General features: G+C 36.5%; 1 protein-coding gene across 8 annotated transcripts in view; it reads left to right on the plus strand.

The window, feature by feature from the left end:
- CEP170 (centrosomal protein 170) overlaps positions 1–23,079 on the plus strand; it is a 99,931-nt gene that overhangs the window by 13,942 nt on the left and 62,910 nt on the right. For all 8 annotated transcript variants that reach the window (XM_050315186.1, XM_050315188.1, XM_050315182.1 and 5 more), the window contains exons 2-6: positions 10,385–10,530; positions 15,303–15,392; positions 20,814–20,892; positions 21,507–21,565; positions 21,690–21,852. In XM_050315186.1, coding sequence (XP_050171143.1) covers positions 10,426–10,530; positions 15,303–15,392; positions 20,814–20,892; positions 21,507–21,565; positions 21,690–21,852 — 496 coding nt within the window. In that variant the 5' untranslated portion in view covers positions 10,385–10,425. The remainder of the gene's footprint in view (positions 1–10,384; positions 10,531–15,302; positions 15,393–20,813; positions 20,893–21,506; positions 21,566–21,689; positions 21,853–23,079) is intronic.

A 23,079-nucleotide genomic window follows, 5' to 3' on the forward strand; every position in this document is an offset into this window, starting at 1 on the left:
AACTATTTATTGAAAGCAGCTTTTGAAAAGTGCTGCCGTTCAGTGTAGTAAGGCTGCAGAAAACAACATTCATGATAAATGATTTTTTGATTGCAGTTGTAAAGATTAGGAATGCAAAATGAGCTGTCTGTTTCTTTAATAAATGCAAAATATCCTTACTGTCTGGTACCAAAGGATAAAATAGGAACATTTTTTAAAGTCTTAATGGCTTTATCCTAGTGGCCAATAACAGAGTATGCTTTTACTGTTTGAATAGGATAACTTAAAACTAAACAGGCTTATGATTGCTGTGTAGGACTATATTCATGTACCATACTAGTCTCATGCAGAATTTTCTAATCAGTTTTAAGAATTTGCTTGTTTGACAGTATTCTCTGTAAAGATTACACAGTATTTTACTTTTTGTCAAGGTGGTGAAGACTTTGTTTCAATCTGCTGTTCCTAATACAATGTGACCTCCTAGCTTCTACTAGGAGCTGTGGTGTTTGGTTTCTTTTCCTCCTTGATAGCTTCTCGATTGGTCGGTTTTCCTGTTTCGGTAGGGGTTTTTTGTTGGTTTTTTTTTTTCGGATAGTGGCTTAACTGCTTCACCTGCCAGCTTCCTCAGGACTTTTTTCAGATCCATTGGACTTGTGCATCTTCAGATTCTTCGATCTGAACCTGATCTTCTCCTACAGTAGGCGGTTCTTCATTCTTGCCTTCTGTGACTTGGGCAGTGTGGCTGGAGCACTTGCTGGTGAAGAACAAGGCAAAAAAGTTGTTGAGTGCCTCAGCCTCCTCCATATTCCAGGTAACCTTTTTTCCGTCTGGAGAGGGCCCATGTTTTCTCTAGTCTTTCTTTTATCGTGGCATACCTACAGAAACTTTTTTTGTTGCCCTTGGCGTCACTGCCCGCATGATTCTATCAGGGTGTTAGTTTTCCTAACCTGATCCCTGGCTGCTCATACAGTATTCCTGCCAGGCTACTTGTCCTCGCTTCAACCCTCTGTAGGCTTCCCTTTTGGTTTTGAAATTTTCCAGGAACTCCTTTTTCATCCACAGGCCTCTTGGCATTTTTGCCTGACTTCCTCTTTGTTGGGATGCATCACTTTAGAGCTTGGAGGAGGCGATCCTTGAATACTGATGAGCTTTTTTAGGCCCATCTTTTCTCTGGGGCTGTATCCTATGGTAATCTAAGGAATAGATCCCCGAAGAGGCCAAAGTCTGCTCTCCTGAAGTCCAGGGCAGTGAGTTTGCTGTCCACCCTTCTCGCTGCCCTAAGAATCTCAAACTCCTCCATGGAGTCCCTGAAGCCAAGGCTGTCCTTGAGTTTTACATTTCCCTCCAACCCCTCCTTGTTGGTGAGAACAAGATCCACCACAGGACCTCTTCTTCTTGGCTTCTCTATCAATTGGAGATGGAAGTTATCATCAATGCATTCTAGGAACCTCCTGGATTGCTTATTCCCTGCTGTTATCCCTCAAACAGATACTGTGATGAGGACCAGGGATTCTGTCTGTCTATAGAAGACCACATCTCCACAGTCTTCCTGGTCTACAATAATGTCACCTGACCCGGCCCTCAGGTCCTCATCCATCCCGGGTGGAGCTCTGGTCATTGAGACTCCTTGTCTACTTTGCCTGTTGTTCCTGAAAAGCCTGTATCCTTCCGTCCCAACACTCCAGTCAGGGAAGCCATCCCACCACGTTTCTGTGATGCCTTCCTGGAAACTGTAGTTCAAAGGCTTCTTCACCGTCTTGGCAAACCTATGCCCAAAGATGCTCTTCTCCTTTTCTGGCAGATAGACCCCAGCAGACCAGGTTTCTCACAGGAAGTCTCATGGTCTTAATCAGCCAAATCTCTGTCTGTGGAACCAGTTATTGATTTTCCCTATGGGAATATTGATGTAAAAGCTGCCTGTGCTTCAGAGTGCCTTACCACTGCTCCCAGGGCTTGGTAATCCTTCTTGATACTCATCAGGCTGTTCCTGGCTGTATTAGTGGTGCCCACATGAAATAACAGCAGCAGATAATAGTGGAGTGTATCTTTTTGCATACCGTGACATGATTGATAGCCATCAAGTAAGCTTTATTTTTTGTACCTTTCTTTGCAGTATTTGTATGTCAGTATTTATATAATAGCAAAGGACAAGAACTCAGGCTTATTTTTTTAGTCATTATTACATCCAAAACAGAGCAGAATAAGGTTTAAGTCATTGTCCCTCAAAATCAAAACCCCAAGGCAACTTTCAGTGCAGCTGCACTGTTGGCAGAAAAAGGAGTCTGTTTCAATAGTGGCTGTTCTGACAGCTATTCCTGTGTGTCACAGCAATAAAATAGACATGGATCATGGATCTAATTCTGACCTGGACCAGAGGAGAGGATGCTTGTGCAGCTCCAGAGCTGCAGCAACATTACAGGACAGATTTGCTGCCTGACAGAGGGCAACAGCCTCCTGAGCTGCTCTCTTGTCCTTATTCCATCAGATGCATGGGGTGACCTGTAGGGCAAAAAGAGTATCTGGGTCCCTTCTACAAAGGTTTCAATTTCCTTGAATGCAGGAGAAAAATATATCTCTGTCCTTAGAATGTTCACAGCTAGAAGGATTTTATTTTAATTGCATTATTAGTTATTATTTAATTATAATTGTATTGTAATTAAAAATGAGGAAGAAACAATTCTTCCCTCAAATGATGCTGAGGAGTCTGCTGTGATAATCTAATCTTAGGGGCAGATGGACAGAGGGCCAGCCTCTACTCTCCAGTTGCACTACTGTAAAGCAGAAGGTGTGGCTGTATGTCTCTTCCCTGCCTTTTTTTTTTTTTTAATTTGGGGGTTTGAGGGTTTTTTTCCCCTCATGCTTTTTCTGCTAGCCACAGACTGCCTGAGAAATACACTACTGTTGCTTTATTGATTTGGTACAACTCTGTAACTCTTCTTGTTTTAGTTAGTCTTTTATGGCAGGCAATATGGGTAATGTGCTTATCTACCTATGTAGGATGTGTACTAAAAGAAGCAAGGGGCATGACTTAGCTTGATCTCCTGATGCTTTATAAAGGCAATGTTTTAGTCTGTTTTTTGTTTCTCATTTGTTGAATAATATCTAATTTTTTTCTTCTTCTTAGTGTTGGAAGAGCTTTCAAAAAAATCCTTTTATAATATTGGATTTAGCAGATGTTGCAAGTGAGCAGTTTTCTCTCTCTGTAAACAAAAGATGATTCTTCAGACTAAGATTCAAGGAGATGTACATATTCTTATTTTGCCTTTTTTTCCTCCTCCATCTCTAGGTACAACAACAACAAAAAGACTAAAAGCATGGAGGGGCAAAGAAGGTAGAAGATAATGGTTTTGCAGAGTTCAGTGCAAGAGTAGTTTTTAAGAGAGTTTCTTTGCTCTCAGTGGTTCCTCTGTTCTGTAGACTTTAATCATGGCTACATCTTTCAATGTACACTGAAAATGACACTTTAAACATCGTATAAGTCTTCAGTATGATTTTCTAATCTGTTTCTCAAGAAATTGTGTGCAAATTTGGATATTTGAACTAAGGTGGAATAGGTCAAATACTTCAGGGGCAGAATGAATCTCCAAGGCTGTCATTCAGTTGCCCTGTCAGCTAAACCTTAGTAAGTTTAGAAGAAAAGCCAACAGACCAAGGGCGACTGAGATTTTTATGAGATAGTTTGGTTTATTGATATGGACAGTCATCCTAATTGTACTCCTCTTCCCCATTTGAGCAAGGAAGGTAAATTGAATGGATACTTCATTTTTCTTTCACTTGGGCTACCTATTTTCTTCCACTTTACCTATTTGCATGCTGGCCATCCAGTTCTACTCTGTTGTGTCAGTGTAGCTCTCAAATAACTGCATAAAATGTTAATGAAGTTTATAACTAATATCGATATTTCTTTATATCAGTGTAAATGGGAACAGTTTCTTGTTCAGGCCTGTATATAGCATTTGAATGTTTCTAGAGAGATGTGATCAATTGAATTTTCCAGTCAGTGAAATATTTGAAAATAACAATTCTGGCTTGTTGTACCATCACTGAAAATTTAGAATCATGTTTGTAATTTTTCCTAAGTATGAGAGATCATCTTCTCATGTTGATGAAGAGCTTTAATGGTTTTAAGTATGATTTACCTTACTTATGCTTCCTTTAATTTTTTTTTTTAAACAACCTTTTAAAGGAATATTTTTATTAACCTTTGTGGATATAGTTATGACACTAACCATGGCTTATGTTGAGACATTAACCAAGCCTCAAAGAGAAAAGTATTGTACCTTGACAACTTGATGCAACTTGACTCAAGCAAAGGGTTACTTCAGAGAGTGTCTTTTCATTGTGCTGTAGTTTTATAGCTGATCCCATGTTGCTTGGCAAGCAATGGCCAACACTGTAGTTTTTCTTGTTTCCACTTGAGAAGTACATTGTGAGTGTACTGACCTTACAAGAGGTCTGTAAATTCCTCCAGAAATATTTTTATTGATCATTAACCTAAACAGTTTCAATTTAGATGGGTATTTATTCATGTAAGGGTTTTGGGGAGCAACACTGCATACTACTGTGGCATGAAGCAAGGCTTATGTAGATTGAATTCCAGCTCCCAATGAAAGGTTTTTCAGCCCTACACCTTTTGTTTTTGTTTTTGTTTTTTTTTTGGGGGGGGGTTACCCTGCACAAGATACCCTCTTTATTAATGAATTCACTTGATGTACTAGCCATAGGAACTGGGGAGAATAGTTTTAATCAGGAGACTGTTGTCTGTGGAGCCCTCTGTCTACCTTTCTGTGCTGACAGCAGTATGATCAGTGAAATGATCAGATAATTGTGAAAGCACCAAGGATAGTTTAATGGCTAAACATTTACAAGTTATCCTAAAGTATGACTTATTTTCTTGTGTTTATAGTCATATGATAGCAGAGGAGCCATATTCCATTACACTGGAAAAGTGGTTTTAATTTTCTAGCCACTCTACCTGTGGCTTTAACCTTACTTACAAAAGAATTAGGTGTTCAGAGTTGTAACAGAAATAAATGAGACCATTTGAACACCAGTAGTGTTGTGTAAAACTAGGTACTTTAAGATGAAATGCTGATGGTTTTGGAACTTAAATATTCAAGACTAGGATACTTTAGTGTTAAAATGTGCTCTCTACAGTACCCCATTTATATAAAACCCTCTCTACAGCTACTTGTGGAGATTTTACTGTAAGTGTTAATGAATTTCTCATGTGGTGGTGATGAGCATGGCAGATGAAGTCAGTCAGAAGTTAATAATTCACGAAAGGTTTTTAGTTATGTGCAGTAAATAAGGCATAGGCTAATCAATTGATGAAGAGAGGAAAAAAAACCACCAACTGATTAACTGACTGTTAAGGTCTTTGTTTTAACCTGACTATGATAGAGTCCTGATTAAAATATGTGGTGATGTAGTTAAAGGTTATTTTCTAATGCATGTATGTAAGTAGGTTAATTATGATTGCACATGGAACACTTTGTGATACTACCCCACTTAAGAGTGTTTTCTAGAGTAGACAATATTATTGTGCTGTGTTCCACTTAGAATTTCCTAGGTTGAAATCAATTATATTTATAAATTACTTTTTAGTATCAGTTATATGGATACAATAATCTTCTCAGAGTTGAAGGTACCTTCAGATTGGTCTTTTCTTTCTTTGGCATAGATTTCTCTATTTCAGTCAAAATTAGAACTGCTGGCGTGGGTATATTTTATTACATTCAATAGTCAGTAAAGTAGTCATGGTAGGCACTTTTCCAGGGGGTGCTGTTTGCTGACAGCATTTCTTTGATTACCTGCTTCAACTTCAGGTCTCCTCCAGTCATTACTGACTCCATTAGTGCTCTCAGTTCTTATTTCTCCCTTATCATGGCTTATATCTGATGTTTACCTTTCTTGATTCCTCATTCCAGAGTCTGCCTAACTCCAGCTCAAGTGTCTTGTCAGATGTGGTGGTATTTTCATCTTCTGGGTCTTCTACTGTCATGTTTGTGTTCAGCAGCAGATGAATTGTGAATGCTGGGGAAAGATGCCCTCTTTTTAGGTCTAACTGGCACTCTAACTTTAAAAACAGCATGCTGCACAATTTTCTTCAACTACCTCTGTGTAGGCAGATGTGTTGAGAGAATTTATATCTGTCCTTGTTGAACTGATCCACACATGGATATTCACATGGAAAGTTTTCCAAAGCCTGTTGCTTGTCTGCATTTTGATAGATTTGCACAAGAGCAATAGGACAAGGTACAAACTGATAGTACGGCCTCCTGCCACATTTCGAGGTACTGCTAATATTTTTTAAACGTAGCAACATAGAATATCTTACTCTAACCTTGTTCTAGAAATGTTTGAGTCATTTCTTCAGAAATTTCCCCAAATATGCTAGGCAATTGTATGAGAAGATAAACTTAATTTTAGCAAATATTTTAGCAGCTGGAAACAGGAACTTACAAGGGCAAATAATGGAAAACATAGGGCTTCCAGCTTTGTCACTATTGTGTCTCAGCTTGATGCAGGGCTTTTTTAATGTTATTTTAAAATATTCATAAGTGAAATTTGTTGTACACTAATAGGATAATTGTGTACCATTAAAATTAGACTATTTTCAGCCTTAATTTGGAGGACTGCAGTGCTTAAAAGTTGGAATTTCATACATATATTACACTTAATTTAAATTTTAAGCATAGTTTTTTGTTTCTCTGTAGGCCTGGATCCTCATTATTCGCTAATAATTTAATTGGAACTGTTTTCAATTATATATGAGTAAAAATTAAAATTAAAAAATGTAAACTGTAGATTACTCAAATGTGAGCTTATTAAGGACTTTTATTTACAATAACATGACTGTATCAAAACTACAATCTTGACAGTGTTTCTCTGGACACTTGAAATGGGTTACACCCATCTTTTGGCTACATAATGCAGGGCCTCAGTTCTTAGGCGTAAATTGTTTTACAGGGATGATGCAGCCAACTTCCCTCTTGCTGCATCATCTGCTTCAAATGACTTATTATCCACATGTTCATTCTTACACTCTGGTTACTGCCTTTTGAAATCCTTAGTCCTTCACTATAAAATGCTGGGTTTTTTCTACAGGAAAGGAAATAGTTTGCAGCTGCAATAGATGTCTCAGCAAATAAGTTCCAGGTATCTAGAATGAAGTATTGCTTTGAATGATCAAGTCTTGATGAAATGTTTTCTAGTTTGTTTAAAGATTACCAGACAATACTGACATTTTAGGAAAGACGAGTAAGACAAAATGCTTCAATAAAACGTTTCAAATTCATTTTTTCCAGGGTAGAAATATTTTTGGTAAATACCTCATCTGAAAACTGTAGTCTCTACTGGAGTAAGACAAGTCCATCTGTGACAGTATCCACAGTATCCTGTTCTGTGTAAACAAAGGGTAGGTAAGGAAGAGAGGTTATTGAGTGGGACAATAGCGAAACCTCACTAGAGTATATTCCCAGCCTTTCAAAATACACAGCACATGCTGTTCCTGAGCTGTTAGAGGGGTCAGTCCATTTACCAGGCATGATAATAAGCATTCATGAAAGAAAAAAATGGCTTTTTGAACTCTGTGTAACCTTTTAGTATCCATAACATTTCACTGGAAGAATTATCATGACATAAATTTACACTGTGCAAAGAGCCACTTCTTCTGATGATTTTGCATCTGTCATATAGTAATTTACTTTTGTATCTCCTAAACAGTGAAGCATCTTTCACCTTTGTATTGTTCAGAATACTCCAGCCAGAGTACTTAACACAGTAGTGCATTCAAAGTACTGCAAGCTTTCATGAAGTTTTTGGGGTGCAATGTACTTGTCCATGTGCTGTCTATATAACTCATAAGTGTGCACTTCCATATCCAATTTTTAATGCACTTTTTTTGTTCTGATATTAAGCAACTGTTGCTACTGTATCCTGTTTTCAGCCAGTTTTGCTATGCAGATCTCAGCATAGCTTTGATCAAAGGCATTGGTTTATTCTAAAGTATACTTTAAAATAAAATATGTATCTGGGTTGATGGTTCATCGCAGTTGAGACAGCACTGTTTGAAAAGAACAACATTATTAAGTTCAATAGAAATGGTGATGGCCTTTTAACTACAAGTGTGCTGCCAGGCTGTGTGGCAATGATTACTCTGTATGATACATTTTTTAGAGTTATTTCAGATAGCTTAATTTACTCTGTTTGTTGTCAGGCTTTATCATTTGTGGGAAGTTTGGGTTTGGTTTTTTTTCCTCCCTAGCTCTAGTTACTGACCTACTTGTCTGTTTTATAAATAAAAATAGTTTTTCTCCTTTATAGACAGTCTACCTGTGTAAACTAAAACATAGTCTTTGACTAAGAAATTCTTCTAATTTTCTAATTTTTTTATATCTTCTTGGAGGTTTTCGTATGGAATTCCAATTAGAACAGGAAGGCCAAATGGTGCAAATGTTATGATAAACAGATGGGAGATTTTAAAAGGTAGTAAAATATAAACACAATGAGGAGCTTTGATATTGAACAGCTTGCTTGCTGTCAAACATCCGTTTAATTTACTTGTTAAAAACTGCAACCTAGGCTGGCCATTTTTGATACTTCCTTTTCCTTTCTTAAAGGAAATGGAAAAATGTAATTTGATTGACCCAGTTTATCTTCTTGTTTTAAACTAACTTAAATTAAAAATACAAATATTAATTTCCTTCAAAGGTGCTGAATAAACTATTTTAATTATTAAAACACTTATTTGGTAACTAGATCTCTTTGAGTTGTATTTCAGCAAGTTCTTATTGTAGGTGTAATTTTTAATCTTTATAGTTTCAAGGAATAAAGTGTTTTAGAGATGCTATATCACTTCCTTGATTGAGGTGGATAACATTAAGTAGACATAAGTTTCACTTGAAAAATGTGTTGTGGTACAGTTGTGGAAAGATAATCCTATCATAGGTATCATTACAGGAGGGAACACTTTGTTGCAATACATATTTACTTTTTTATTAAGTAACTCTTTAGCACATTAAATCATTTAAAATCTTCCGTGTGAATTGCAGTTGTTTTTTTTTTTAATTCTGTTAACAACTCTGCTGGTACATTTTAGCACCTGCCATGGTGTGCTTTTGACTTACTGTTTTGTAAATATCTGCTTTGTCATTTCACATGCACTCTTGACTTAACTCAGTCCTCTATATAAGTTTTAGTAACTTGTGGTGTCTCTTCTTGATTGTAGTTTGTCCAACACAACAGCGTCATCTTCCTCACTGCTTCCATGTTAGTCGTGATTTTGGGGACCTCGCTGAATTCTTGTTATTATGCAGATTATGCTCAAGTTCACTACAGGCTTATGTCTACTTACATTTGCTAATCTTGCATAAATTCACTAAATGACATATAAATAAAAGAGAAGAGAAATACCAGCTCTTTGGTACTGCAAGAAATCCAGGCTGGTTGCTTTTGATTTTCTTTAGCCTCTCTTTTAATGAGTGCAGAGTGGTTATGAATGAATGAAATAATTGCTTCGGCTTGCATTTTCTTTAAGAGACATTTGGAATACTCCTTAAAGGTTTTTCCAACTATAAGCCATTGAAATACTCTGAAGAGAGCTTTAATCATATTTTTGTCTGGCTTCAAGTAGGTCATACTATGTGAAGAAATTTTCCATGAAAGATTTTATCTGGTTTTCAATTTTTGTTTTGTTATGTATTTTATTTCCTGTGTAAGTATGTAGTGTGTTGAGTTTTTACTGGAAAATTAAGATGAAATTTTATAGGAATACTTTTTTCGTATGTTTCACTTAGAGATAACTTCTGATTTTTTCATTTTCCTCTGCTTTGTTTGCAGTACTAAATGGGCACTGTGAAATTTCCAAGCTATAAGTTTTATTGAGAAAAATCTGAGGTTAATAAGAAGCAAAAGTTCCTTTAATTTAAGCTTTCATTTGGTGCTGTACAGAGGACTTGAGTTTAAAGCCAAATGAGGTAGTTCTTTTTTACAGGAAAATGTAATGACACAGATGCAAGTTAGTTGCTGTATTTTGTGAATGTTGGCCACACTGTTTATTGATTGTGGTAGTAAAGCATTAATGTAGCAATTATCTTGATAATAAGCAGTCAAATGCTAAAAGCTTTCTGACAACTTGACATATGACTTTGGCATTAGCTAGCTGCTTGTTCCTTTTGCAGAAGGTTACCAATTAAATTTGCCTACTTGCATGAAGCAGAGCCTGAGAATATGTAAATCTGAAGCCTGTCGCTTCCTGTGATTGCTGGATTCGGTACATGTTACTGAGAATGCTGTATTTTCAGAGGCTTTTTGTATTCTGCTCACAGTGTTTGCTGAGCAGAAACTGGAGCTAAAAATAACTAAAATGAATTTCTCTGTCTCTCTTTCTTTCTCACTGCAGGATGACGTAACTGTGCCAGGGATTTATCAGCTAAGCAGAAAATGAGCTTAACATCCTGGTTTTTGGTGAGCAGTGGAGGCACCCGACATAGGCTGCCACGAGAAATGATTTTTGTTGGAAGGGATGACTGTGAGCTGATGTTACAGGTAATTGCATCAGCCTTCCATGTGCAACTGCTCAAATCGTGAACTTAATGCACCAATTTCATGTGTTTCTTTTAAAAAATAAATTCCCCAGATGTTGTTGGGAGCAGTTTCTCTGAATTTTTTCTGTCCATAGAAAAAAAATTTAGTTTAAATATATTGCCATCAACCATACAGTTACCTTTGAAGTGTGGAGAATCACATTTTCTTTGTGTAAGTCACATACAGAATGCAAGAATAGAAGATGAAATAAATTTCACAATATTATAAGTACAGTAAGTACTCTGTGTTCCATAAAAAGTAACAGTGTTAAGTGCTCTGGACGCTTTTGAAAAGAGCTCTCTTTTTCTGCAACTTGTAATCTAATTTAGTCACATGATGTGATGTAACTCTATCCTCGTGCCCTGATTGTGTTACACAAAGGAAAATGAAATTAGTGGAGAAGAGTATTTCTCTATCTCTGAGGAAGTTGAATGACTCAGTTTCAGTGGAACCGTAAATATACAAGTCAAAATAGCTTGATATTTCAGTAGCTTCCTGAACTTTGAGGCTCAGTATGCAGAACTTCAGGTGTGTATAACTGCGTTGTTATGTAGCCACATTGCATGCACTTTGCCCTATCAAAGCTGTCCTCTGAGCTGCCTTTTTCTAAAATACGCTTTTTTGAATGGCTAATGGTAATATTTTGAGACTTTCTTCTGAAATTCTTTTGTTTTCTGTAGAGCTCTTAAGATTGAACTTAAAAACTAATATTCTCAACCCTTCCAGCCCTTCTATAAAATACTTTCTTTTGGATTTTTTGTTCCCAAAAGTTGCATATGCAGCCATTAATGGCCAAATTAGAATCTTACTTGCAAATGAAGTGCCTAGAGACCTAATTTTATGTGTATTACTCAGAATGTAATATCTCTAGTAAAACTGCATTTGACTCTCAGCCTCAGAAGGCATCCAGAGGTTTTATTGATGATGTTAGAAAGCAGTTGAAAATACTCTTGATTTCTCTTTAAAGATAGGCAGGATGATGTCTTGGTGATTTATATGGGAAATATTAAAAAAACACAACAAAACAAATGACAAACACAAAGGGAAACCCACCAACATCCCAAACAACAACACAAGAAAAGCAACCAAAAACCCCACCCACTGGTTCCTGCTGAGTAGGGTATAATAAAAAAATACTTCTATTTTACTAGTAGTTTGTTTTAAAGGGTTGTTGTCTCTGAATAAGGAACTGTTTTCTGTCTTCTCTCTCTGCTATGCCATCTGTGGTTGATTAGTCCTTAGAGTGAAACATTTATTGTGTTACGAAACTTCACCTTCAAAGGTAGCTGCCTCTTTGATTAATGTTATGAATAGTTATTTACAAATGTTATTTGTTGTGTATTGACTTCAGAGTTAGTAAAAAGAATCAAGGGGCCCAGTGATTTCCAAGAATATTCTCTTTAGCCTGCTGTTATGTTAGGTCTACATGCCAGCATGACTGTAACACCACACAGTGCTTCGGGGGGGGAACCCACCAAAAGAGAAGCTTATAATGTGTTCTTGTTCTGTGTGTGTAGCTCTTTGTGTAGGACCTTCCTTTCCACTCTTGACAACTTGGTTGTTCTCTTACTGCAAAGCATGTGGACAATGCATGATAAAGCAAGCAGAATTTAATGCTTTTATTCATAATTGCTTTAGAGAAAACATGTTATAAAAGCTGTAATAAAAAGCATTTCAACTCCATTGCATGCTTGGTAGACCTCATATCTGTACCTAACTCTGTTGTTCGAAGAGGTTTGGTTTACATCTGGGAATACAGATTTACTTTAAATGTGTTAATTTGTAAATACGTTCAAACATAGTGAGAAGTCTTTGTGTTTAACTAGCTGCTCCAGTGCAGCTAGCTTGTGGATAAATACCACATTTTCTTTCACCATTATGTTTAGAAATTTTGCATCTTGATGGGAAAATCACCTCCAAGAAATAAAAATATCTACACTATTCACAATGTCATAATTATTTGCAAAGAGGACTGCATTTATTTTCTGTATTCTGAATATTTTATTAGTAGTCTGGATTGAATTGAAGAGTATCTTAACACAGTTATTCTGTGATTTTTTGTTATTCTTTAGCTATTGCTGAACACGTGTGCACAGTTTCAAGGCATTCTCTCTTGCACTGTTCCCCAAATCAGAGAGAATGGTTTGGTTTGGAAGAGATGCTTAAAGAGCATCTCATTCCAATCCCCCTGCCATGGGCAGGGCCACCTTCCATTAGACCAGGTTGCTCAGAGCCCCATCCAACCTGGCCTTGAAAACTTCCAGGGATGGGGCATCCACAACTTCCCTGAGCAACCTGTTCCAGTGCCTCAGATGTGGGGAGTTGCACAAGAAGTGGAGAGGGAACACAGTGAGGACAGCTGACCTAAACTGACCCAAGGGATATTCTCTGCCCTATAATGCCATGCTTCTCAATAAAAACTGAGGGAGGGGGGCTCTGGGGAAGGTACCCACTGCTCAAATTCTATCTGGACATTGGGCTGCCTGTGGGAGGTAATGAGTGATTGCCTTTGCAACACTTGGTTTGTTTTATTTCTTCTTTCCTCTTCCTGTTTCCTTCACTGCTTATACTTGACCCATGAGCTTTTTTGCTTTTGCTCTTCCTGTTCTATCTTATATCCCAGTGGGGCAGGGGAGAGTGAGTGAGCAGCTGTGTGGCACTTAGCTGCCAGCCAAAGCACCACAGTCTTATAAGAAGTAATTCTGATAGTCCTTAAATTTGAATGGAAGGCTGCAGTAACAAATCCAAAAGAAAAATGGCATTTGAAAGATTTGCACAGTCTTTGTACCTGTAAAGATCAGCTGCAATTAATAAAAATGTGTCCAATTATACGCCAGTAATCTCAACCTGAGAAGTTCTACAGAGTTTCAAGTGTTTCTCTAAAAGCCACAGACTTGACTAATCATTCTTAACATTTCAGAAGATGGGACAGAAGTAAGGATCTTTCTTTGTCGTTTCTGTTTTAAATTATTTTTCTTAGGACATAGCACATGCAGATAATAAAATAAATTACTATTAATGCAGTATGTATTTGAATAACAACACTGAAAGAAGTTCAGATTTTTTATCAAGAGCCCAGGTAGCAATAGGCAATTGCCAGGTAGCCCAGGTAATTCTTGATGTATTGCTGCATCACTTGAGTGTAAAAAAAAATCTCTTCTTGACATTGTAGAGTCAGGAGAACACCCACAGAAGTGAATTTGATTGTATTGAGCTAGCTTGTTTTCACTTGAAAGGTTACTAAGTTAGTAGAAAATGAACTATACTGTCATATTGCCATATGCCATTAAAAACACTCAACTGATGTAGTATATCAGTGCAGCTTATATTGGCAGGGAACTTGTTCATTTGTCTATCTCTTCCTTGATTCTCCCCTCCCCCTTGATATCCTGCTTCCCTCCCCCTTTCCCATTATACCTCTCAAGAATGCAGAGCAAATTGGCTGAAATGAAAAATCTAAAATAGAAAGTGTAAACAAAAGAAGACTGATTTTGCTTCTTTGAGAAGAAAGCAGAGCAGTCAAAAGATGGTATGGAAAGGAAGAATGAGAAATTAAATTGAAAACAAATAAGGAAAGTAATAGTAGCAAGTCTCAAGAAATGGAGAAGGAATGAGGTGATAAACGTGGAATTATGAGAAGGTAAAAGCATTTCCTTAATGAGTACTAATTGTATGCCTTGAACTGGCTCATGCACTGGCAACCTGGAACTCCTAGAACTGACACACTGCAGGTGCTTGTACAAAACAATCACAGAAGTCTCGAACAAAAATGTACCATTCTCTGTGCAATATCATTGTACAATGAGTTGAGTAGCAAGGATAGAAGATGCAAACAAGAAAGAATGCTGTAGGAAACTATGCCATCAGACTGAGATCAAGCATGCACAGCTGTAGAAGATGAGCTGTGGGCTCCATTCACTTGGGAACTGTTGTAGATGTCAAGGTGCCAACACATGCATTTGTGAAGGACGCATACATCCAGCTCCACCTCTTCCTTGCTTGCCATCAGCAGCTTAGGCTGCCAACACTTGGCCATGAGCAAGTGCTGAAAGAGGGACGTGAAGTGTTAAGGAGGTGGTGGTCTTGGAGGAAATAGTAACGAGGATTGTTCCTCATCTGTGGGTTGATGTTTGGATTCATTAAATAAATAAATAAATAGATACTGAAGTGCTTAAGGAAGGATGGAGAAAATCAGAACTGATGGGAATAGTAATTCAGGAACTGCTCCGATATTTAGTGAAGAGGCTATCACTAATTGGCTCAGGAAACTGAGATCAAGGAGAAAAATTTGAATGCTTGCACGTTATAGTAATTATCCCAGATGTGTGACAGGAAATGGTGTGTTTCAGAGAGAACAGCAACAGCCTAGAATCACAGTCGTGTTTTGAAAGATGCATGTAGTTGAGAGAGGGGAATAAAGGTGAAGATGATGATGTTAGATTAAAAACTGATGGTGCTATGTTGAACTGGGAAAAAAAAACTTTGGAGAAGATATAACTGGATCTGACTTGGATTTGAGAAACATTAAGAAAGTAATTATTCTGAAATAATTTTGCGATTCTGCTATGGTCACCCAGAGTTGGGTTGGAGAATGACTTTTTTCATATGTGGGACTAACTTTTTTATATAATTTCAATAAATGTGCTATGTAGAAAGAAAATAATCACACTGCTCTAAGAAACAGCCATTAATGCTATTTTCTTCATACCTTATTTTTTAATAAATATATTTAGTCACGGAGTGTGGACAAGCAACATGCTGTGCTTAACTATGATGCCTCTACGGATGAACACTTGGTGAAGGATTTGGGCAGCTTGAATGGGGTAAGTCAACATCAGAAATTGAAAGTCCCCTGTGGTCTTCTGTATGTTTGATTTGAAATTTCTTCAAGCAGTTATTAATTGTACATTAATATCTTTTTAATGTAAGATTGGAAATGGGGGAACATTCAGAAGCAAAATGTAGTCTTTGCAGGGTTTTTTAAAGGGCTGCAGTTAAGTCCATTAATAAGAGGGTCCTGGCAATAGGAAAAAAAATAGGAACAATAACAAGGAATATGTTATACTATGTATTTCAGAATTGTAGGAAAAAAATCTTTAACATACTTAAAATCTTGAATATACTTAAAAAAACACATTTAAACAAATGGATTTAAAAAACCATTTTAATCTCTAAAATGTCTGATTAATATATGGGTTTTATTTCATATGCTGCTCCTTTTTTTTCTCCTGTTATAATACAGAAAAGAGTATTTAACTGTACTCCATGTAGGAAAAACATTACGTATGCAATAACCATGTTGTATGTAAATGTATTTAACTAATTCTGTATTTACATTTAGTTTTTCAGACTAATTTTGGTTAAAATGTCTATGATTAATTTCTGTCAAGTGATTGTAGACTAATACAGGAAAAAAACCAACAAAAAGTAAAGTTTCATATGGCCTTTTACATTTTAAGGCTTTTCTAGGAATTGTGTATGCAACAGTCTAGGTAAGCATCAGTTTTTATAAAAGTTTTTGATATTACAGTAGATAATTAAAATGTAGTAACTGTCATATTTTTGTAGCCCTTAAGAAACTTCTTTATGAACTGTTCATTTGCACTGGTTGTGGTTGTTAACTTTAAACGTTTTGCTGTGTCTTGAATGTGTACAGAATAAAATCATGAGTTCCTCTGTGATTGCTTATTTGAATGAATATTTAGAAAGCTACTAATAGTGAATAGCTTTTTCAAATACTTAAAAAAATAGATGAAGAAATCCCAAGTTACTACCTTTTCATCTTGAAGTGCATTTCAAAATAAAACTCCTGTCAGTCTGTCTCTATTAACTTTTCTTACTTTAAGGTAACTAACGCAACCTTCCAAGGAGTCAGAGTCTCAACTGCATGTGAAACTACTATAATCTGAAGAGCTATATCTTTTGAACAGTTGTAGACATACAAGGGCTTTGGTCCTTAAATATTTAATATACCTCTGTGTTTTCAAAGTCGGTGCACTGTTTCAAGGCAGTGATGAAAAATAAATTCAGCACATAGAGATTTTTTGCTGAACCATTTAATTTTATTCCCTAGTTTTCTAACTCCTGTAGTCAATAGGCATACCTTCAGATTTTCGTTGCCTTGTCACAAAACTGGAATTTAATATATTTTAAAAGGCCTTCATTCATCTTTTTTGCCTCTGATAAAGCTTTCAGTGATTTACTTTGCTTGATTTGACTAATTCTCAAGTTTGAGGTGAAACTTCAGTTGCTCTTGAACTGTTTACTCAGAGACATCAAAGGAACTCTTTCTTCCCACAGTTTTAGGACAAGGAATATTAAGTCTTAGGAGTTCAGTTCTTACTCTTTGTCTTTACAGTACTTTCCTTACTAATGCTTTCCCACTGTGCTTTTCTTACATATCTCTGCCTACCTGGTTTCAGATTAAGAGAGAAAACACATTATTTTTGTAACTCCCTACTTAACTGTGTGACAGAACAGTGTGTGCAATGCCTCAGTACCATGTGGTGAACTGCTTAATAGGCAATAATACTTTTAGTCTGTCTGCTGTTTCCACTGAGAACACCACAACCAAATGCCTCGTCTAGTGCTTCAGCAGCTTTTGCTTTTTCTTATTTTGTATACTTCATCAAAAGATAAGATTTTCTTAGTATGTAGGACTAGTCCATTCCTGGTGTAATGCTGTTTAAGCACTCAAAATAATTCAGAGTTTAAGGGGAGATGGCTACTACCAATGCATTTGAGTCTTATGAGTCTTAAATAACTTCACGAGCTGAACTGTAATTGCACCTGATGCCCTAATACCTGAATCTTCTGATGTGCATAGTTGATTCACAGTTCAGTGAAAAGGCTACAGCAGTCTTTATCCTGGACTTCTAGATCTAGATGTTTTTGTCCTGGACATCTAGATTTGAAAATAAAGCAAAAGTAAATTTTAATCAGATTTACATGATGTAAAATGTTATTTCTGATAGTGTATCATGACTTATTCTAGACCTGTTTATTCTTCTATTGCATACAAAAATGAAGAAAGAATTTCTCTTTTCTGAAGAAAATGTGTGCAGTTGCTAATATATAATTTATATTATTTATTAGTATCAACAGAATTCAACTATATTTTCTTGTTTGACTTAGGAACTCAAAAATATACAAGAAGAAACATTAAACATCCATCACCCTGTTGAATAACATTCTTTTCAGGAATATTTACAGGATAGCAAAGTCCTTTCACACTGATGTTTTGAGACTGCACTGTGAAAAGCTTGGCGAACTTTAGAAGGCCTAAAGATATTTGACCCTCATTATTTGAAGAATAAAACTTTAGAAATCATGTGACTATATAAAGATGTGTATGGAGTGATTTAACAGGGGAAAAAGTGGGAAAAGGATTCCTTATTTACGTTGTAACTAGCTTTTTCAACCTAGCTTCTGTCTTGCAACCCAAAGCATGTGGTGAGATTTTAAAGCTCCAGTGGAAAAGGAACTGAGACTTGGTTGTTGTATACCATCAGCTCATTCATGGGGATGTCAGTGGATGCACACGCTGTCTTCGGAGTTCTCTGAGTTGAGTGTACTGCACGTGCAATTTCAGAACTCTGACCAGGGAGGAAAAGTGCATACATACACACATATCTGCAAGGTGACCTAAGTTTTGTTGGTTCACTGCAATTCAGGTTGCCTTAAAGATAGTCTTCACATGGGTTTTGCCCTGCCCTGGACCCTCAAAATGTTAAAGTGAAATAAATATGCATTAAACACTACTAACATTTTTACTAGCAAACCAGTAGATAGTTATACCTTTTATTCTTATTCCTGTGGAGAATAATTTCTATGAAATAGGCATTATTTTCCCTTAGAAAAAGGAAATAAAATTGAATATCCTCTTACTATTTTGGGGAAGGAAATTGTTTCTGTTTTTCCAGACTTCATTTAATGCTAGATTTGCATGAGAAAGACAGCCATTCAAAGATTCAGATTCTTGGCTTGCTTAATTATTCAAGTTTTTCTTGTGTGTGTGCATCCCTAACTTCAAAGTGCTTATAAAATGGCATATTTCAGTTGCTTCATTCTTTAAAAACATGTACATGTTGTTTTAGAATTCTTAAGTTGGGTGATCCTGTGGAGTTGCAATATTCTAAGTCCCCAAAATTGGCACAGATCAATAGTAAACATGCCTTAGAAAGGCACCCTGGATATTTAATGTCCTGTCTGTGGTAATAACATGTAGTTACGAAAAGTAAAAATGAACTGTACATTTTTTCTTCAGTTATGGGAAATATAAAAATTATAAATAATTCATAAAATAACACACAGTCTCATATCAGCTAATCCACAATTACATTTGCCTTAAATTTGCCCTAAATTAAAGCTTCATTTTATATATTAAAATAAGATGGAAGAAGTAACACTGAAGAAAACGGAACTTTTGACATATACCTAATTATTCATATTTCTTACAAGGAAGGTACTGCATTCTTATAAATCCAGTTGTTACATTATTTTCAGGTAAAAGAAGGGGCAGGATTTCAAGAAAACCGGGGGAGAATGTTGAGGAGAGTAGCTTAGAGTGTAAATTATAGCTTCTTAATGCAGATTTGAACTGAGCCTTGAGGAATAGTTTAAGGCAAGTGCTGTGCACAAGTTTTTTGTCAGCTCCCACTCTAGAAAGATTCTTCAAGGATCTGTATCTCTGAAAGTGACTTAAATGTTATACAGAGTTACGTTTACTGTTTTGAGTGTGGGTTTTTTTGTAGCTTGATCTCTAATTTATTTAATTGAGAGCTTAATATTCTACTCTGCAAAGCTTGTCTTCATCCTTTTATATTTCTCTCTCACTGAATGAACTCATAAGGTATTGACACAATTCAGTTTTCTTTGAAGGTAACAAATTCAGTTTAAGAAACACTTTGCTTTCGTAATAGTGAATCAGCCTCATTTGGAGAGTACTAGAAGCAGTGGTATGACTTGGGATAAGCAGAAGGGTCGTTTTGAGAGCTGCCTTTGGGAGGTGGCAGGTTCTTGGAGAAGTCTCTAAAGATTTAAAGATCCCCTCCAATGGCAAAAGTGCAAGTTGTGAGAAGAGCACTCTCGGGTCCTGACACCCACTCCTGCCTTAGTGTGTAATCATCCTTGGTTTCTGGTATTTGAAGTCACCACGAGCAATTTCGAGTGTTGCTGATGTTCTCAACCTGGGTAGTTGGCCTGACAATGATAGCCTTCCTTCCTAAGCTGGTAAATCAATCTTTAAAGACACGGGAAAGTTCTGATGAAGGGATAAACCATTTTTCCCCCTGGTTCTTTACAGAGGCTCGTGCCTGATTCAGACTTCTATGTAGATGACTTTATCCAGTTTTCTTTAGGGTTTGAATTTTAAGCCCTATTTATGTTCAGTTATTTTTTTTCCCACTGAGATAAAATTGTTTTCCAGCTCTTCCAAATTGTATCTGAGATCCATTTTGACTTGAATGTGTGTTATTTGTCCTTGCTGCCTCTGTAATTAGTCATTCTATATCTCAGGTGTTTTCTTGAATTTATACCACCAGGGTTTTTCAAATTCCTTGTTACTTTTCTCTGTTCTGTTTAATCTGGACCTTGAAATCACAGTGATGGATAATCTGTAGTGCCTGTAACAGCCAACTGATATGGCTGGTGAAATTGGGCAAACCTTCAGGTACATAAATCCCTCTCCAAATCACTGTTTGTTATTTTTGCTTACAAATATTCTTGTATCTACTCTTTCAAGAGTTGCAATATGTTGAATTCTTATTGCTGATTTTTAAAATTACTCAGATGCACTAACTGGGTCCATGGTTTAAGTCCTTTGACAATGACTAGAAATAAGCTATCTCAGAACTCTCATATCCAATGCTAAATGCTCTACAAGTATGATGATCAATCAATTCTGACAGCTAATTGGGACTGAAAAAGGAGATTACAAGAAAAATGATAAGTAGGGATGCTAATTTGAGGGAACATTAATCAACAATTTACTAAATATTGTTAAGATTAAACTTGGAAGAAACTTTTCAAGGCTGGTGTAGTGTCAGCAACCTGTTTAGCAGTTGGTGTTTAACCTTTCTTTTGACATATATTGTAAGACAGGTGGCAGTTTACACTTATAGTTCCCTGCTGAATCATCAGTATAAATTTTGTGGTGCTGAAAGCTTTCTTATAAAATTATTTATGTGATGTTATTATTTTGGAATTTAACAGTATTTTTTTCTGACCTCTTTTTTTTTCTGTAGACATTTGTGAATGATGTGAGGATTCCAGAACAGACATACATCACTCTGAAATTAGAAGATAAATTGAGATTTGGATATGATATCCTTGCCATAAAATGCAGTGTTGGGACAGAATTTTCTTGTTAAAAGTATGGTTGTGTTAAGTGAAGGGTTCTCATGGTACTTGAGAAGGAACCTTGAAATACTTATTTCTCTCATTACTACAAAAATGCCTATATTAGAAAATATCTCAGAGTCTAGAAAACTGTATCTTGGTCTGAACTGTTGATAAAGTACATTTCCTTGTCTCTCACTGCAAGAAACCTCAACTTTCAATTTAAAATCTAGTGCGTATCTTCTGTGTTACTAAGAAATATTAATTTTCTTTGAAGCAAATACACAAATATTTTTATCATATGCAATTGTGTATGAGTAGATAAGATTACAAGTAATTTTTCAGCCAAGTATGGAATGAAAAAATTATTTGCATTATTACAACGTTAAGGTATCAACTCAGTGTTCTGTTTACAAGTACTAAATAATTTTGTTGTGCATTTACTTTGATGAGTATGATAGCACATGATAGTCCTAATAGTGGCATATTTGTAAAAGCTGTCACCATTCCAGTGGCAGAATAGTCTGCACAACTTACTTTTTGTTAAAATCCTCTTGTGCATTCAGAAATTTTTCAGTATTTTCCTTATCATTTCCTACATACTAATCTTTTTACTGTTGTCAGGGGAGAGATGAGAGTCCCTGAAGAAGCACTTAAGGTAACAATGTGCAGTTCCTGGATGTTCTTCTGTCACTGTGTAGTTATTAGTAACATAGGTGTTGTTTTCCCACTTTTTGAGGGTTTGTGTGTTTTTTTTTATTTTTCTATTTAATGTCATGTAGCATGAAAAATTCACAAGCCAACTCCAGTTATCCCAAAAATCTTCAGAGGCAGAGGGATCGAAGCAAAGCAGCTCCAAAAGCCCAGAGTCCAAGGTAACAGACTCCACAGCTGAAGTGCACCACAAAACTACAGAAGCACTAAAATCTGAAGAAAAATCAACGGGTAAGGTTCATTTTTTAGCTGCAGAAACACAAAAATTTGGAAAGGATGTTAATTTGCTTTGGTAGGATGCTTGTGAAATTACACGTGTGAAATTTTAAACAGACTTTAAATACGAAGTTTTGGAATTGAATTTCTGTCTTTTTTACAGTAGCATCCACACACATAAACTTTTAAAGAGAGATTTGATCAGCACCTATAAGATTTTTGCATGTCTCTTTCCCAGAATCAGAAACTTGCAGCATTTGTGGCAGGAAATTGCTATTTTTTGCAGTTTAACTGAAAGTATTTGTTCAGAAACAGTTTGTACTTTCTACCATCAGATCTTTTGTTCATTGGTTGGTTTGGTTTTTTTTTGTTTTCCTTTTTAAATGGGTGAGAGTTTTATGTGTTTTGTACTTAGTAGCATTCATTGTTATATGCATCAAGATAGAACCTAAGTGGTCTGTTGTGGTTTAAAAATTTGTAGCTACTGCAGCTTCAGTCTTGTTTTTACATCATCTTTCATATATATAGGTTGTCATGGTGGCTCTGCTGCAGGCGTCTTAATTTTGTGTGGGTTGTACTGCTTCCAGCTCAGGGGCCTCCAATATAAGAAGGACATGGACTTGTTGGAGCAAGTCCAGGAAGAGCCACAGAGATGATCAGAGTAGACGGGTTGAGAAAGATGGAGTTGTTCAGCCTAGAGAAAAAAAGGCTTTGGAGAGACCTTATAGCAACCTTCCATTACCTAAAGAGGACTTACAACAATAAGAGGGCGAGCAAATTTTACACAGGCAGATGATGATAAGACAAGGGGGCATGGTTTTAAACTGAGAGAGGAGAAATTGTGATTAGATGTTTGGAAGAAATTCCTTACTGTGAGAGTGTTGAGCCACTGGAACAGGTTGCACAGAGAGTTTGTGGGTGCCCCATCTATGTCAGTGTTCAAGGCGGGGTTGGATGGGGCTTTGAGCAACCTGATCTGGCAAAAGGTGTTCCTGACCATGGCAGATCCCTTCCAACCTAAACCATTCTCACATTCTGTGATAAACTCCAGCGTGAGGCTTGCTGAAATGCAGTGGAGATAACCACAAGAATAGGAGAGGAATCAGGTGGTGTTGTTTCCTTATATGGAACTGTCTAGGTCTCATTTCTTATGTCAAGGCTGTGCAGTTTTGTTTAGGTTTAATGTACTCCTCCAGAAGATCTACTTCAAAGAATTCTCTTCCCCACATGTAAGATTCTGTG

This window comes from Myiozetetes cayanensis, unplaced genomic scaffold (genome assembly GCF_022539395.1).
Source record: "Myiozetetes cayanensis isolate MyiCay16 unplaced genomic scaffold, myiCay2020 scf2-11, whole genome shotgun sequence".
NCBI lineage: Eukaryota > Metazoa > Chordata > Aves > Passeriformes > Tyrannidae > Myiozetetes > Myiozetetes cayanensis.